At 38.6% G+C, this 15108-nt stretch overlaps 1 protein-coding gene and 1 pseudogene across 1 annotated transcript; both read right to left on the bottom strand.

Moving 5' to 3' along the window:
* Positions 1-1336: 1336 nt before the first annotated feature.
* On the bottom strand, positions 1337-2320 carry LOC109245200 (olfactory receptor 5W2-like). The gene has a single exon (XM_019412516.2). The coding sequence runs from the start codon at positions 2318-2320 to the stop codon at positions 1337-1339; it is 984 nt and encodes a 327-aa protein (XP_019268061.2).
* A 9861-nt stretch (positions 2321-12181) lies between these two features.
* On the bottom strand, positions 12182-13025 carry LOC109245201 (olfactory receptor 5W2-like; annotated as a pseudogene).
* Positions 13026-15108: the final 2083 nt, after the last annotated feature.

Raw genomic sequence — 15108 nt, 5'->3', positions numbered from 1 at the left:
TGGCAAAGGACATAAGATTACCTGACATCCAGCTACCAGCAATGACCATTATTAAAACTGTGTTTATTTGTTTCACAGATAAACAGACAGCCAAAATCGTCAATTATTACAAATAGAATTCTATGTAAATTTTACTGCGCCCTTTGTTTTTTTTTTTGTTTTTTTTTTCTTTGAACACATGATTAGGTCATTAAATCTTACTTTCAGCTTAAACTGTATCAATTAGGCATTTTAGTTTTTTTAAAAATTTATTATAATAATGCTATGAACACATTAAGAAAGACGGAGTCCTCTTTCCAGTGGCCTTTGGACAAGGTATAGGTCCTTGTCCAACTGTCATTTGTGCATTTTCTGTAAAGTTGTCAGCAACACCAGCTCTGTTCTCCAGAGTGAGGGCAGGAAGGGGAATGAACAAGCTGATGTGCACTGGGAGATGCGGTGTATAACCGGAGCACCTGGTCCTGGGGGTGTCTGCTTAAATAACCAGGCCAGAATGAAGAGGAACAGATGGTCCAAAAAAAGATTTTTACATCCCATGATCCGTATGCCTGATGGATATTTCAGCCTAGGCCAAAAAAAAAAAAAAAAAAAAAAAGTTTGTGAAGATTTAATCTCAGATGAACATACTAGAATAATATTAGCAAAGCAAGTGTGTGTGTGTGTGTGTGTGTGTGTGTGTGTGTGTGAATTTACAAAGTCTCCTTGCATCAGCTTTGCAGGTGACACTCATTCATTAATTTAATAAATGTTTTAAATGGCATCTGGAGCTGAGCTTTGTAAATAACAGAGTAGAACTCTTGGTGAACAATCCTGGAAAGGGTATTGCATTCACAGAACTTTGAGCTGGGGCAGGATATTTTTAATTTATCCTTATATATTTACTTACTACCGAAATACTTGTGAGTGCCATGATGGAACATTTATAGGGTGATACCAGTCCACAGGAAGGGTGCAAACAAACCCAACTTAACTCACAGACATTCCCCTCTGGCTGAACAAGTTTATTGAACTCATCACTTACAAAATACGATAATCTTAAGGAGTTATGTTTAACCGGCACGAGGAGAGTAGTTCGCAGGGGCACCCCCATGAACAGAGAAAGCGGGTATAAAAAGATCCTTTTTGCAAACCATCAATAACCTAGTATTACTCGTTCTTAGTCTGAGAAGAAGGCTAAGATCAATAATGACTCCCCACACTCAATCTAGGTACAATGATAAACGATAGAAAACATCTAGAAGGTTGTATTGGTGAGACTATAGGAATCTATGCCAAAGGATCTGAACTTCAGCTCTCAGAATCTTTTAAAAAATACTTTTTGGTGAAAAATCCAACTTCAAGTACTGATTATTTTTTTCAGGGCACCTTTCACATCCTTATTCCGTAAACTGTAGATCAGTGGGTTTAACATTGGGATGACGACCGTGTAGAACACAGAGGCCATTTTGTCCGTGTCCATAGAGTAACTGGAGCTGGGTCGGAAATACATGAACAGGAGTGTGCCGTGAAATATGGCCACTGCGGTCAAGTGGGAGGCACATGTAGAAAAGGCTTTGCGTCTCCCTTCCGCTGAGTTCATTCTGAGGATGGTCATTATGATGTAGGCGTAGGAGAGGAGGACGGTGATGACGCTGCACCCCACCACACAACCAATGAAAGTGAACATCACTATCTCGTTTATAGATGTATCCGAAGACGAGAGGGACAGCAAGGGTGGGATGTCACAGAAAAAGTGATTGATGATATTGGAATTGCAGAATGCCAATCGAAACGTGCAACCGGTGTGGATCGCCGAATCCAGAAATCCCACGATGTAGGCAAGGGCCACGAGCTGGATGCAGATTCTCCTGGACATGGTGATTGTATACAGAAGTGGATTACAGATGGCTGCATACCGGTCGTAAGCCATGACAGCCAACATGAGACACTCCACATCTGCGAAGGCCCCGAAAAAATACAGCTGAATTGCACACGAGTTGTATGGAATCTTCTTTTGCTCAGCTAGGAAGCCAGCCAGCATCTTGGGAGAGACAGTGGAGGAGTAGCAGACATCACAGAAAGACAGGTTGCTCAGGAAATAATACATGGGTGTGTGGAGCCTGCAGTCCAGTTTGATCAGCAGGATCATCCCTAGATTGGCAATCATGGTTATGGCATAAACCAGCAGAAAGAACACAAAGAGCCCCTGCTGCACATCTTTTCTTCCAGTAAGTCCTAGGAGTATGAAGTCCGTCATCACAGAGCAGTTCTCAACAGCCATCGCTGAGATCTGGGAATCCCTGGTTGTGAAAGAAGGAAATGGAACCACGATTAACATCATTCTATTATCTTAGTAGTTAAACTGCTGGTCCTTTCTATTTTTCTGTATTCAGGAAAAGAGATGAGCAGTGCCGGGACTGTTTAGGTTAAACAGACTATCCTGGAAATATATACATACCCATACCAATCGATTACATGATAGTGATAATAATATTGCCTGCATTTCAACAGCACTGTGAAGAATTTGTAGCACACTTTTCATCCAAATGAAATCATGCTATTTCCACACCACCTATGTAGTTTTTATTATAACTTTTGCTACGTCTAGCTTATAGATTGGAAACCATATCCTCGTAGTTTGAGGCAATAATTCTCACAATAATCCAGGTATTCTCATAAGGTAGCTGTTTTTGTTAAATTTTGCCAACATGAGTTATGTCCTATAATAGAGAAGCATAATTAAGTAAGAGGTGCAGGTGATGAATATATTCCTTTGTTTTCCCTCATCATCCAAGAAAGTGGAGTGGACAGAGGTCTGGTAGTTTCCTGGATATGACGTTCTCCCACAACCCCATTAATTCTATGTTCTATCCAGTCTCAATAAACAAGAGGTAGAGATAGTTTGTTCCAGGACCCACTGGAGCAAGGCAGATGGTGGTTGCTGGACAATATGGTGGAAGGGTCTCCATGAGCGCTACGGCAGAGTGGATAGACAGGAGTATGCTGAGGCTAACCCCGCTCTCCTCAGACAGTTGCTCTTGCTCAGGAGAGAGTAGGAAGAATTTGGGGGACCAAACTGTAGGGATGCTGGATGCTGATCACAGGGACAGGGCAGCAAGAAAGGGAAAATGGTTTAGTGTGTGAGTCCATTTGCCTTAATTTACTATAATCAACAAGATCTATTCACCAACAGATCAGATGCATAAGTCACATGGTAAAAGTACTCATAAATTCACAGTCTCTAACCTCAGATAGACTCATTTCTGAATTGCACCCACAACCTAATTTTCTAGAAAGTGTAATATTATTTTATTGTTTTCACTGAATGCTCTTGCACAGAATATCTCTGAAATCTGCCTCTCTTTGCTTTAAAAAAGTTGGTGGTGGGGCGCCTGGGTGGCTCAGTCGGTTAAGCGTCTGCCTTCAACTCAGGTCATGATCTCGCGGTTCATGGGTTCGAGCCCAGCGTCGGTCTCTGTGCTGACAGCTCAGAGCCTGGAGCCTGCCTCAGATTCTGTGTCCCCCTCTCGCTCTGCCTCTCTGCCCTTCTGACGTTCTGTCTCTGAATAATAATAATAAATAAACATTAAAAAAAAAGTTGGTGGTCTTTGGGAGGCCAGCGGAAATCTGTGTCCCACAGTTGTATTTTACCCAACGAATGATGTTTGTGCAGTATCATAAGTGACCTCTTCTATTCCATGAGGACATAAGAATAATGGAGATGAAAGAAAATGAATATCTGAATAATGATCTAGTGTTCAATGTGCATATTTCCAAACTGTTGGCCTCACCTCCTTTAAATACCTGTCCCTGTGGACGTATCAGTTAAAATTGTCTTCCTTTAACAACGAGTATATTTTTTTAAAAATACAAAGTGACAGTAAGAGATTTAAAATAATAAAAAAATGTCCAACTAGCTTGAGAGTCCACGTTCCCATTTTATTGTCGCCCTTGCTATCTGTGTATTTATGCATTTAAGATACATTGATCCAAGTAATTAAAGTTAAAATATTTCATATTCTCCTTTGGTTTTATCACATGCTTTCAGTTGAAGAGGATAAAAAGCTAAACAAATCTAAAGTATAAATTAAAAAAAAAAAAAAAATATATATATATATATATATATATATATATATATATATATATATACATCAGTACCTTCCCCAGAATTACGGACTCTGTTGTACACAGCTCTGTCTGCAGGAGGTTCAGCAAGCATTGTCTCCTGAATGAGCCAGATTATATAGTCATCTCTGTATCTGGTCCCTGGGTGTTGAACACTTGGCCTCTAAGGAATAAGTCACTTAAAAAATGACATCATTTATCATCTGATATTTCATATAGGCTGCGTGACTGAAAAATACAGACTTCTAAAAAAAGTTCCTTTTGTTCCTCTCTATTCTTACTCCTCAATGGTATACTTAATTAGCAATAGTAAAATGACTCCAGTCAATGGGAATTCCTTATTTCAAGTTTACTACTCTTCATAGAAGCATTTTGTTTAATTCCATAATTTACAAACAAATACCTGCTCACATTTATTATACATTACAATGTGTATGTGTACACATTATACATATATACATTTACACACGTCTACGGACACTCTTCCATAAAAATATTCATAAAATAAAAGTTGTTGTAAAAATAGCCAAACAAAAAAATAAACAAACAAAAAAAACCTGCCATAATCTCACTGCCTAGGGAAAAGTAGATTTCATTGTCTATATTATTGGATATGTAATTTTTAAACAAAAATGGCATCAGAACATACATTATATATAACAAAAGTATTATGAATAGAGGCAACGCATTTCTTTCTATTAATGGACATTAATGTATTAAAAGGCATTTTTTCCTTTTTACCTTAGTCAGATTTATATTGTTTAGTTATCAACGCATAGTATGATATATTTCATGTATTAATACGTATCCCCGGTTGTCTTTAACAACTTATAATATGACACAGAAATTGGGGCGCCTGGGTGGCTTAGTCAGTTAAGTGTCCAACTTCAGCTCAGGTCATGATCTCACAGCTCCAGAGTTTGACCCCCACGTCAGGCTCTGTGCTGACAGCTCAGAACCTGAAAACTGCTTTGGATTCTGTGTCTCCCTCTCTCTCTGCCCCTACCCCTCTAGTGCTCTGTCTCTCTGTCTCTCAAAGATAAATAAACATTAAAAAAAATTTAAAAAAGAAGAAATTGAAACCCAGAGGGAATAAGTAAACTTCTATAGTCCCATAGTCATTGAATTTCATTGAATCCACAGGGTTTGCTCACTATAGGTTCCTCGATATAATGCAATGAAGCAAAGCTATCTTAAGGATAACTCTCTTAAGTACTCTTACAGAATGCTGTAGTGTCTTTATGTTAAAGTGACTCTTGAAAACGTACAAATTAATGATGCACAGACTTCTAGCTTTCTGAGAGAGCTGAGAGACCATTAAAGTCTCAATTATCCACCAAGGTAGGATCCAACGACGGATGATTGAGAGCAGGAGGGTTACTACGTTGGAGGTAATCTGGTTTATTTATATTAGCTGGGTACTTGATCATTATTAGCATTGATGTGAAGAGAAAGTGATGTGGCAGGTGGCTTCATTGCACAATTGCAGGAAGCAAATAAGAAAGAAAGAAATTGGTTACCCTGGAACTTATATAACATGGTAGCTTTGGTGGATAATCTCTGTATTGTGATTGAACAACATTTTATCACGTGTGAACAAATCATTGCTGTACACATACGAGCATAGGTCGGATGTGTTTTTTAAACGACCACTGCTAATTGATATTCCATAAAACGTAAAATAATCATATGTATCACCTGTATTTCTTGAGTCTTAACATCGTTAATTTGATGGCCACACAATCTGCAAGTCCAAAATTTGTGTAAGCAGACAAAAAAAGCAAGATGTGCATGGCATCTACCAGATTGTACGTGTCAGGGCTTCAGGTAGTTTCATATTTCTTCTGAAACCTCACCCGGAGGAAACAGAAACATAGGTTTGGCTCTTATGACTATTTTTTACTTGTTTTATTTGTTGTTATGGAGTTTCCCCTTGCTTTCCATAAAGCCAGACTACTCTTGAGGCAAAAATTCAATAAAATCAGTGTGTTTTTAATTTTTGGAAAAGTGATTCTAGTGACAATTGTTAATGCTTCTTCTGAACGTATTGCTACTCTTTGCATGATATTTCCAACACTGAAACACCAAATGTACTCCTCTGGGACGTGTTGTTGATACAAATCTTAAACCACCTAAGGAATTGCCAATAACTTGCCATCCGATGAACTCAAGAAAATGACGCATTTGTGTTACGTGGGCACTTTACTACTGTTCTCTATATCTCTGATGCATATTTGGAGGTTGACGTGGAGCACCCTCAGTCACCTCTCCTGAGTCCTCTCCATGCTCATTTTCCTGGCAGGTGCTTCCCTGTCTGCAGGGAGGTCAGATCTCCTCAGACTACATTCTGTTCATACGGGTGCCAAGCTTGAACTTCATAAACATGGCCGTCCCTCCGGACTATGTAGTCTAATCCCAGTCCCCTTTAGGTGGGGAGCATGCGTGGCAATATACTGCACAAAATTGAAAAATATAAATTAATTCCCGAAGCAATTTGTTTGTTAAGAGAGAACAGCTTTCTAGAATTATGAAGGGAAAGACTGAAGGTAAAGTTTAGGATGTCATAGAAAGACAAGTGAGAAAATCATCTGTAACTAAACAATTCCTTTGGTGCCACAGTCACCCCTAAGCATCGCACTACATAGAAACTGTCTACTTATGAACTCCTTCCTTCAGATAATAGTTTTCTGGCCCGAGTCATGGGCTATTATGAATAATTTCTGTGCATGATACTGGTACCAAGGAAAACTAAGTCTTCCTGCTGGAGGAAACAAGAAAACCAGGAGCTGTGGGTTGCTAACATCTGTATTCTATAAGCAAACAACTCATTTCAGCAACATATGGGATAATTATTTAATGAAATATTTTCTAAAAGTTGCATTCTTTGTTAATTTTACAGAAGTATCTTGAAAATACTGTATAAAATAAACTGCTAGGGTTTAAAAAAATTTTCAGTTTTCTACAACCGGATAACTGCATATCTTTTTAGAATTAATTTTAAAGTTGTATATGTGTATTATTTTATTTTTTTTAATTTTTTTAATGTTTATTTATTTTTGACAGAGAGAGAGACAGAGCATGAGCGGAGGAGGGGCAGAGAGAGAGGGAGACACAGAATCTGAAGCAGGCTCCAGGCTCTGAGCTGTCAGCACAGAGCCCGATGCGGGGCTTGAACTCACAGACAGCAAGATCATGACCTGAGTCAAAGTCGGACGCTCAACCGACTGAGCCACCCAGGCGCCCCAATGTGTATTATTTTAAAAACTACTAGTGACTTTTGAGAAATAAAAACATCCTGCACACATAATCTAGACGAAAACATGAACATAACAGCCTTTCAGAGACCATGAAACGAAACACAAATTGACGTCCAATATGGCAAGTTAGTATGTTTTTTAAAAAGTATGCTGAACTGAAATCGTTCAGTTTGTAAGCTTGTATGTCTAGATTCTTACACCCAATGTTATGTATACAAGATTCCCTTATGCCATTGCCTCTGGTGATATTTTATTCATTCTGTTTGTTGTGTGGCATCCCAATGTTTGGGGCCCGCTGTAAGAGACACTGCCCCACAGTTTTTCAGAGTTGTGCATCACTTCTGATCCCTGCCGTCAACGTGTAACGTTGTAACGTCAGCGGTGGTTCCGCATTCACACAAGTGCTTGATGCTCATATCGTGAATCATTTTCATTTTGGCCATTCTTCTGGTGGGCCAAAGTCCAGCCTTGAAGACTTACATTTTATTCACCTGAGTCCTAATGAAGTTGTATAACCATTTCTGAGAAGTGCCTGTTTAATTCTGAAGGCAGAAAAAGAGGTAAAGAAGGTGTGAAGAAGCTGTGTCTACAAGTATGTGGCCTTCCACCACTCACACTCTCTAGCTGATATCATTATTGCCCTTCCGGTCAAATCAGCCTAAGTCATTCTTTTGTACGAAGATGAAGCCCCTCGCGTGGTTTGTTTGTTTGTCATTTTAATATCTCCAATGGTGGAGATAGGTTTACACAGCTGTAGAATCACAGATTGGGGAGATGGATTAAGGCAACCGGAAAGGGCCTTAGAGATAATCTAGTTTGAGATCCTCTTTTACAGAGTGGGGGTGAGGTCTAGTGAGTCGTTGAACACCACAGCGATTTGGGGTTGCATTTGGTGCCATATTCACAGCATATTTCTGGAGAGAGTGTCCAAAGAGGTTTAAAGTTGCTGCCTCTGGCTTTTACACAGGAGCACCCATTTACTCGGTTACCGAGCTTTGCCACTGTTGTATTTTAACAAATGGTGTCACACAACCTACCACTGTGTGCATCCATCTGCTCGTTGCATTATACAAATGCCCAAATGTACCATCACGATGTCATTTTTATCCTTAGGGATTTCAGTGCAAGGCTGAAGGAAAGGAGTCCAGATATGGCAACATGTCTATTATATCAATAGTCACTTGTATGGTAATACTGGATAATAATTCTTTCATCAGTTCCTGGTGGATGTGTGGGGACATTGTGATGTAGAGAGTGGAAGGAAATGGGTGAGGAAGGAACTACATGAACCAGAATAGACCACAAAGCTTTTTGATGTGTTCCCTATTTCTGTAGAATTCCACATGGAAGGGTTAGTTCAGCCATCTGCCCTAAGTTCCTATTTAAGTCATGAAGCTACTATTCAATATTCTGAGACAGTGATTTTTCACTCTCTAATTACATAAATTCAGGGAGATGAAGCCTACAGTTAATCAAGTTGGTTTCTTCCATTTTTAGATGAGCTTAAAATATCTCATTTAATTGGTTTATGACTTCACACTCATTAGATGTGATTAAAGAAGCCAGTATGTGCATCAAATCAATCTTTACATGATATTACTGTTATATGTCATATGGAAGGGTGATGCCATATTTATAACTTCTGAATGAGAAGCCTCTGATCAACCCACTAAGCTTCTGACTTGTTTAGACTTTACTGCATTTCAAAAAGTTAAGAAAGATTAACAAAAGTGTATTGATAAATTGGGAAAATATGGTACAAATGGAAGTTCTTAAACCTTTTTTTTCCCCAAAAGAAGCCTTCCCATTGATTTTTTCCACCACCATATTTTCCCCCCAATTTGTCAGTTTCCCATAAATGCCCCTCTCAAAAGCAGAGAAGCCTTTTGACGTTTGCTTCCATTCTTAAATTCTTTCACCAAGGACAGTTATAATTACTTAGGGGTATAATTCTAATAGTAATTAAGAATGGCATTGAGTCTTACATGGTCTTACAAACACATAGCCATATCCATGTTTTCTCAGTAAGATTCTTTTAGTGGTTGACATCAGAAAACTTGAGCAGAGCTAGATAAAGAAGAAAACATCCAGGGAGGACATAGATGAATGCTTTTTTACTTCCCATATAATTAATATAAGTATTTATATAGGCATTAATTTAGTATCCACAACCATTTATAAATATTTTTGTAAAAGCTATTAAATACATATACAAAGCATATATTATATTCTCATTTAATTATGTTCTGAAAATTTCTAGTGAACATTCAAAAATAGTGTCAGCAAAACAAAATAAACACAAAACAACCCAAACAAAAATGTTATCAGGTGTGTGGGTTTTTTTAAATGTTTATTAATTTTTGAGAGAGAGCGAGAGGCAGAGAATGAGCGGGGAGGGGCAGAGAGGAAAAGAGACACAGAATCCAAAGCTGACTCCAGGCTCTGAGATTTCAGCACAGAGCCCAATGTGGTTTCGAACTCATGGACCGCAAGATCATGACCTGAGCCAAGTCGGATGCTCAGCCAACTGAGCCACCCAGGTGCCCTAGGTGTGTGGTTTTTATTATTTATTTGTTTTTCAATTTTTGTGTCCCAGACATGATAAAGGCACTGGATTGGTAAGGATGATACTCAACCTTCACCAAAGAATACAGTCTTATATTGGAGACAATGGTCAAATCAACTGAGCCATAGGTATAGGGATGCCTTGAGGAGAGTAAATTATTTATAATTTAAGAACATCATTTAACCAGGACTGGGAAGGCAGAAGAAGGAAAGAAGAGCCAAGTGGAAGTGACTGTATTGAGAATTTCAACACAAGGAGGTACTTTAGCAGGACCCTCCACTTTGCACTGTTATCCTTCTCATTTTCATCTTGGTGGGGGGGACAGAATAAGCCACCCCAAAATATACCACTTTGGCTATTGATTATTTTAAATTAAAGTTACTTAAGAAACAGCAGGTGCAAGAAGGACACTCTGACTTTCCTTTGTTCTCCTGAAAGCAGGGAATAAATTTCCTATGTGAAAGGTACCCTTCCTGTACCAGGAGAAAGAGAGACATCCTCTTCACCAGAGAGGGAATTGAGGGCTGAGGAATCTGTATAAACAAACTGTTACCTCTTTACTTATTTACTAATCCAAGCCCACACTTCTTTGTCATGTCAATTCTTCACAAATACATTGTTTCAGGCTCCTGGGTAGTTCTGTTGGTTAAGTACCCACCCATCTGACTATGGCTCAGGTCATGATCTCGCTTTTGTGAGTTTGAGCCCACATTGGGCTAGCAGCTGTCGGCCCAGAGCCCACTTCAAATCCCCTGTCCCCCTCTTTCTGTCCCTCTTCCAGTCATGCTCTCTCTCTCTCTCAAGAAAAAATAAACATTAAAAAACCCCAAATATATCGTTTCTTTGTCTAAAAAATATACAAGCTACCTGTTCTGGTTACTTGAGTTTTATATTTTTATGAGATCGTGTACTTATGAGATTAAATTTGTTTTTCTCCTGTTAATCTAATATCTTTTTTCTTTTTAGAATTTATTTATTTACATACAAGTTAGTTAACATACATTGTAGTATTGGTTTCAGGGTTAGAACCCGGTGATTTATCACTTCCATATGATACCAGTGCTCATCTCAACAAGTGCTGTCCATAATGCCCATCACCCATTTAGCCCATCTCCCGATGCACTTCTCTTCCAGCAAGACTAGGCTTGTTCTCTTTATTTAAGAGTCTCTTATGGCTTGCCTCCCTCTCTGTTTTTATCTCATCTTTCCTTCCCTTCCCCTATGTTCATCTGTTGTGTTTCTTAATTTCAAGTATGGGTAAAATCGTATGATGTTTGTCTTTCCCTGACTGACTTCTTTCGCTAAGCATGATACACTCGAGTTCCATCCATGGTGTTGCAAATGACAAGATTTCATTCTTTTCGGTTGCTGAGTACTATTCCATTATATATATAAACCACATCTTCGTTATCAATTCATCAGTCAATGGATATTTGGGCTTTTTCCATAATTTGGCTATTGTTGATAGTGCTGCTGGACACATTGGGGTGCATGTGCCCCTAATTATTAGATCAGTCAGAGAACCAGGAAGAGAAGAAAGGAAAAACTTTGCTCCCCTACAACTACATAACCTCTGAGAAGGCATTGCCCTGCCCACCTCAGGATCTGTAATTGTAACCTCTTCATTTGGATTCCTTTCTTCACCCCATCACCACTGTATCCCTCTTCACCATTTTGATCTGAAATGAAATTTCAGAGGATCTTCTTCTCTGCACTCTAGAGGTAGACATTTTGCTTGAACTGAGAGTATCTTGACTTTTCACTTCAGGGAAAATGTAGAGTTTATCATGAATAATTTGTAAGATTAATGAATTAATTTTATTTCTTTTTATTACATTATTGAACTCACTAGTATACAAACTACTGGAATCACCATGAAATGCAAGACACCTATAGTGCAACAGGTGTATACTAAACGCTAATGGCTCTTAGAATAATTAAATCAGTGCATAAAATTAACAACTAATACAAAATTGACACACTAACATGAAGACTGATAAATTTTCCAAATATTAAACATGGCTGACTTAAAATGGAGACATACAATAAAATATAGGCTACCTAAATATTGGCATCATAGTAGCATAGTAAAATAATATGTTAGTTAAGGTATTTGAGACAATTTAATAATATAATATAACATGGAAGTATAATAGGAGATTTGAAAACAGAAGAGTGCATTTGCATGTGTATGTATATAAATATGTATTTATTTGTCCTATGTGACTAATTACTTAAAATCACATTTTATTTTTCAACTTTCCACCATCTCTTTCACATCCTTGTTCCGTAGGCTATAAATCAGAGAATTTAACGTGGGAATCACACGAGTGTAAAACCAAGAGTTCATTTTGGGTTAATCCAGGAAAGAGGAAGAATTTGGCCAGGAATATATGATAGAAAAGCATAGTTCCCCAGAAGACTCTAACAGCCATTAAGTGGGAAGTGCAGGTAGAGAAAGCTTTGAACCTCCTCTCAGCAGAGCGAATCTTCAAGACTGATATGACAATAAGGGACAAGAACTCCTAAAAGGGTGCTCCATTCAACGAAGGCAAAAATGTTAAAAATAACGAAATCATTGCCCTGTGCATCTGAGCAAGACAGCAATAGGAGAGTAGAGATATCAGAGAAGAAATGATTAATCATATGACCTACAGAAGACATAAGCGGGATGTTCATGTCAGGGGTATCAAAGCAGCTGACATTCCCACCATAAGTATCCTAGGCATGGGCAGAGAGCACAAGGGGTTGCCAATGACTTTATACCAGTCAAAGGCCATCATCAACAACAGTAGACACTCAGAATCTGCAGATACAGAAGATGAAGAATTGTAGAGCACAGCCTGTGATGGAAATTGATTTGATGTTAGCAAATAGATCTACCAGCATCTTGGGCCCAATTGGTATGCAAAAGCAGAGGTAACAGAAGGCAGGTGACTGAGGAAAAAGCATCTGCGTGTGAAGCTGGGAATCCATTTTAATTATAAAGAACATTCCAAGAGTTTCCAGGAGATTAACAAGATACATATCTAGAAACATGGTAAATAAGGCCACTTTGGTGTCCAGTTATTGGTAATTGCCAAGGGAAATAATTCAGACAAAAGGGATCAATTAACCCTGAACTTCCTCTTCATTCTTGTTGCAAACTTTTACAAAAACACTGAAGAAAATTATAGTTCGTAATTTGACTCTTCTAGATTTATCCATGATAAATTCCCCCTTTTATTCCTTTTATTAAAAAAAATTTTTTTTAACATTTATTAGTTTTTGAGAGACAGAGAGACACAGAGTGTGAGTGGGGGAGGGGAAGAGAGTGAGGGAGACAGAATCTGAAGCAGACTCCAGGCTCTGGGCTGTCAGCACAGAGCCCGACCTGGGCCCAAACCCACAAACCGCGAGATCGTGACCTGAGCTGAGGCTGGAAGCTTAGCCAACTGAGCCATCCAGGTGCCCCAAGGCCGATTTTCTTTATTTTTTATTTTTTTTTAATTTACATCCAAATTAGTTAGCATATAGTGCAACAATGATTTCAGGAGTGGCATCCTTAATGCCCCTTACCCATTAAGCCCATCCCCCCCCTCCCACAACCCCTCCAGTAACCCTGTTTGTTCTCCATATTTAAGAGTCTCTTATGTTTTGTCCCCCTCCCTGTTTTTATATTATTTTTGCTTCCCTTCCCTTATGTTCATCTGTTCTGTGTCTTAAAGTCCTCATATGAGTGAAATAATATGATATTTGTCTTTCTCTAATTTCACTTAGCATAATACCCTCTAGTTCCATCCACGTAGTTGTAAATGGCAAAACTCATTCTTTTTGATTGCCGAGTAATACTCCATTGTATAGATATACCACTTCTTTATCCATTCATCCATCGATGCACATTTGGGCTCTTTCCATACTCTGGCCATTGTTGATAGTGCTGCTATAAACATGGGGGTGCATGTGTCCGTTCAAAACAGCATACCTGTATCCCTAGGATAAATACCCAGTAGTGCAATTGCTGGGTCATAGGGTAGTTCTATTTTTAATTTTTTGAGGAACCTCCATACTGTTTTCCAGAGTGGCTGCACCAGTTTGCATTCCCACCAGCAGTGCAAAAGAGATCCTCTTTCTCTGCATCCTCACCAACATCTGTTGTTGCCTAAGTTGTTAATATTAGCCATTCTGACAGGTGTGAGGTGATATCTCATTGTGGTTTTGATTTGTATTTCCCTGATGATGAATGATGTTGAGCATTTTTTCATTTGTCGGTTGGCCATCTGGATGTCTTCTTTGAAGAAGTGTCTATTCATGTCTTTTGCCCATTTCTTCACTAGATTCTTTGTTTTTTGGGTGTTGAGTTTGATAAGTTCTTTATAGATTTTGGATACTAACCCTTTACCTGATAGGTTGTTTGCAAATATTTTCTCCCATTCTGTCAGTTGCCTTTTAGTTTTGCTGGTTGTTTTCTTCACTGCGCAGAAGCTTTTTATTTTGATGAGGTCCCACAAGATATTAGCCACCTGGATCCAGTAATACATTAAAAAAAAAAGTTATTCACCACGACCAAGTGGGAGTTATACCTGGGATACAGGGCTGGTTCAATATCTGCAAATCAATCAATGTGATTCCTCACGTCAATAAAAGAAGGGCCTATTTTCTTAATAGCCTCCCGGCTCCCTTTAAAAAACTCCTGACCTAAATGACCCCATTTCATTTTGCCTTTCGTTTTTAGCAATTTAATTTAATTTAACTTAACTTAATTTAATTTAAATTTAATTTACTAATTTAATTTTACATTATTTTATTTTGAGAAGGTGAGTGGGTGGGGGGAGAGGGGCAGAAGGGGAGAGTATGCTGAGTATGGAGCCTGATGTGGCGCTCGACCCCACAACCCTGGGATCATGGCCTGAGCCGAAATCAAGAGTTGGACCCTCCACAGACTGAGCCACCCAGATGCATCTATTTTACCTTTCAAACAAACGACAAATGAACGACAATTGCACACCGACGCCTAAACAAAGAAATAGAATTGTTTGGCAGTTACATTGCAGTTAATTCAAGTAAGCAGGTACAACGTAATTCTTTTACAAATTTCTAAATGCTTGATTTCTCATTTTTCCAAAAAAAATGTGTCTTTCTTCTATAATTCTTTGAATTTAATCATACAGAAACCTACTTGAAACTGGTGTTTCTGTTCTT

The sequence above is a fragment of the Panthera pardus genome, unplaced genomic scaffold (assembly GCF_024362965.1).
Source record: "Panthera pardus isolate Hobbes unplaced genomic scaffold, ASM2436296v1 HiC_scaffold_12, whole genome shotgun sequence".
Taxonomy (NCBI): domain Eukaryota; kingdom Metazoa; phylum Chordata; class Mammalia; order Carnivora; family Felidae; genus Panthera; species Panthera pardus.
This window is presented reverse-complemented; position numbering and strand designations above follow the sequence as displayed.

Excerpts from the sequence above, each read along its gene's own strand:
- LOC109245200 (XM_019412516.2), bottom strand. The coding sequence starts at position 2,320 with ATGATGTTAATCGTGGTTCCATTTCCTTCTTTCACAACCAGGGATTCC.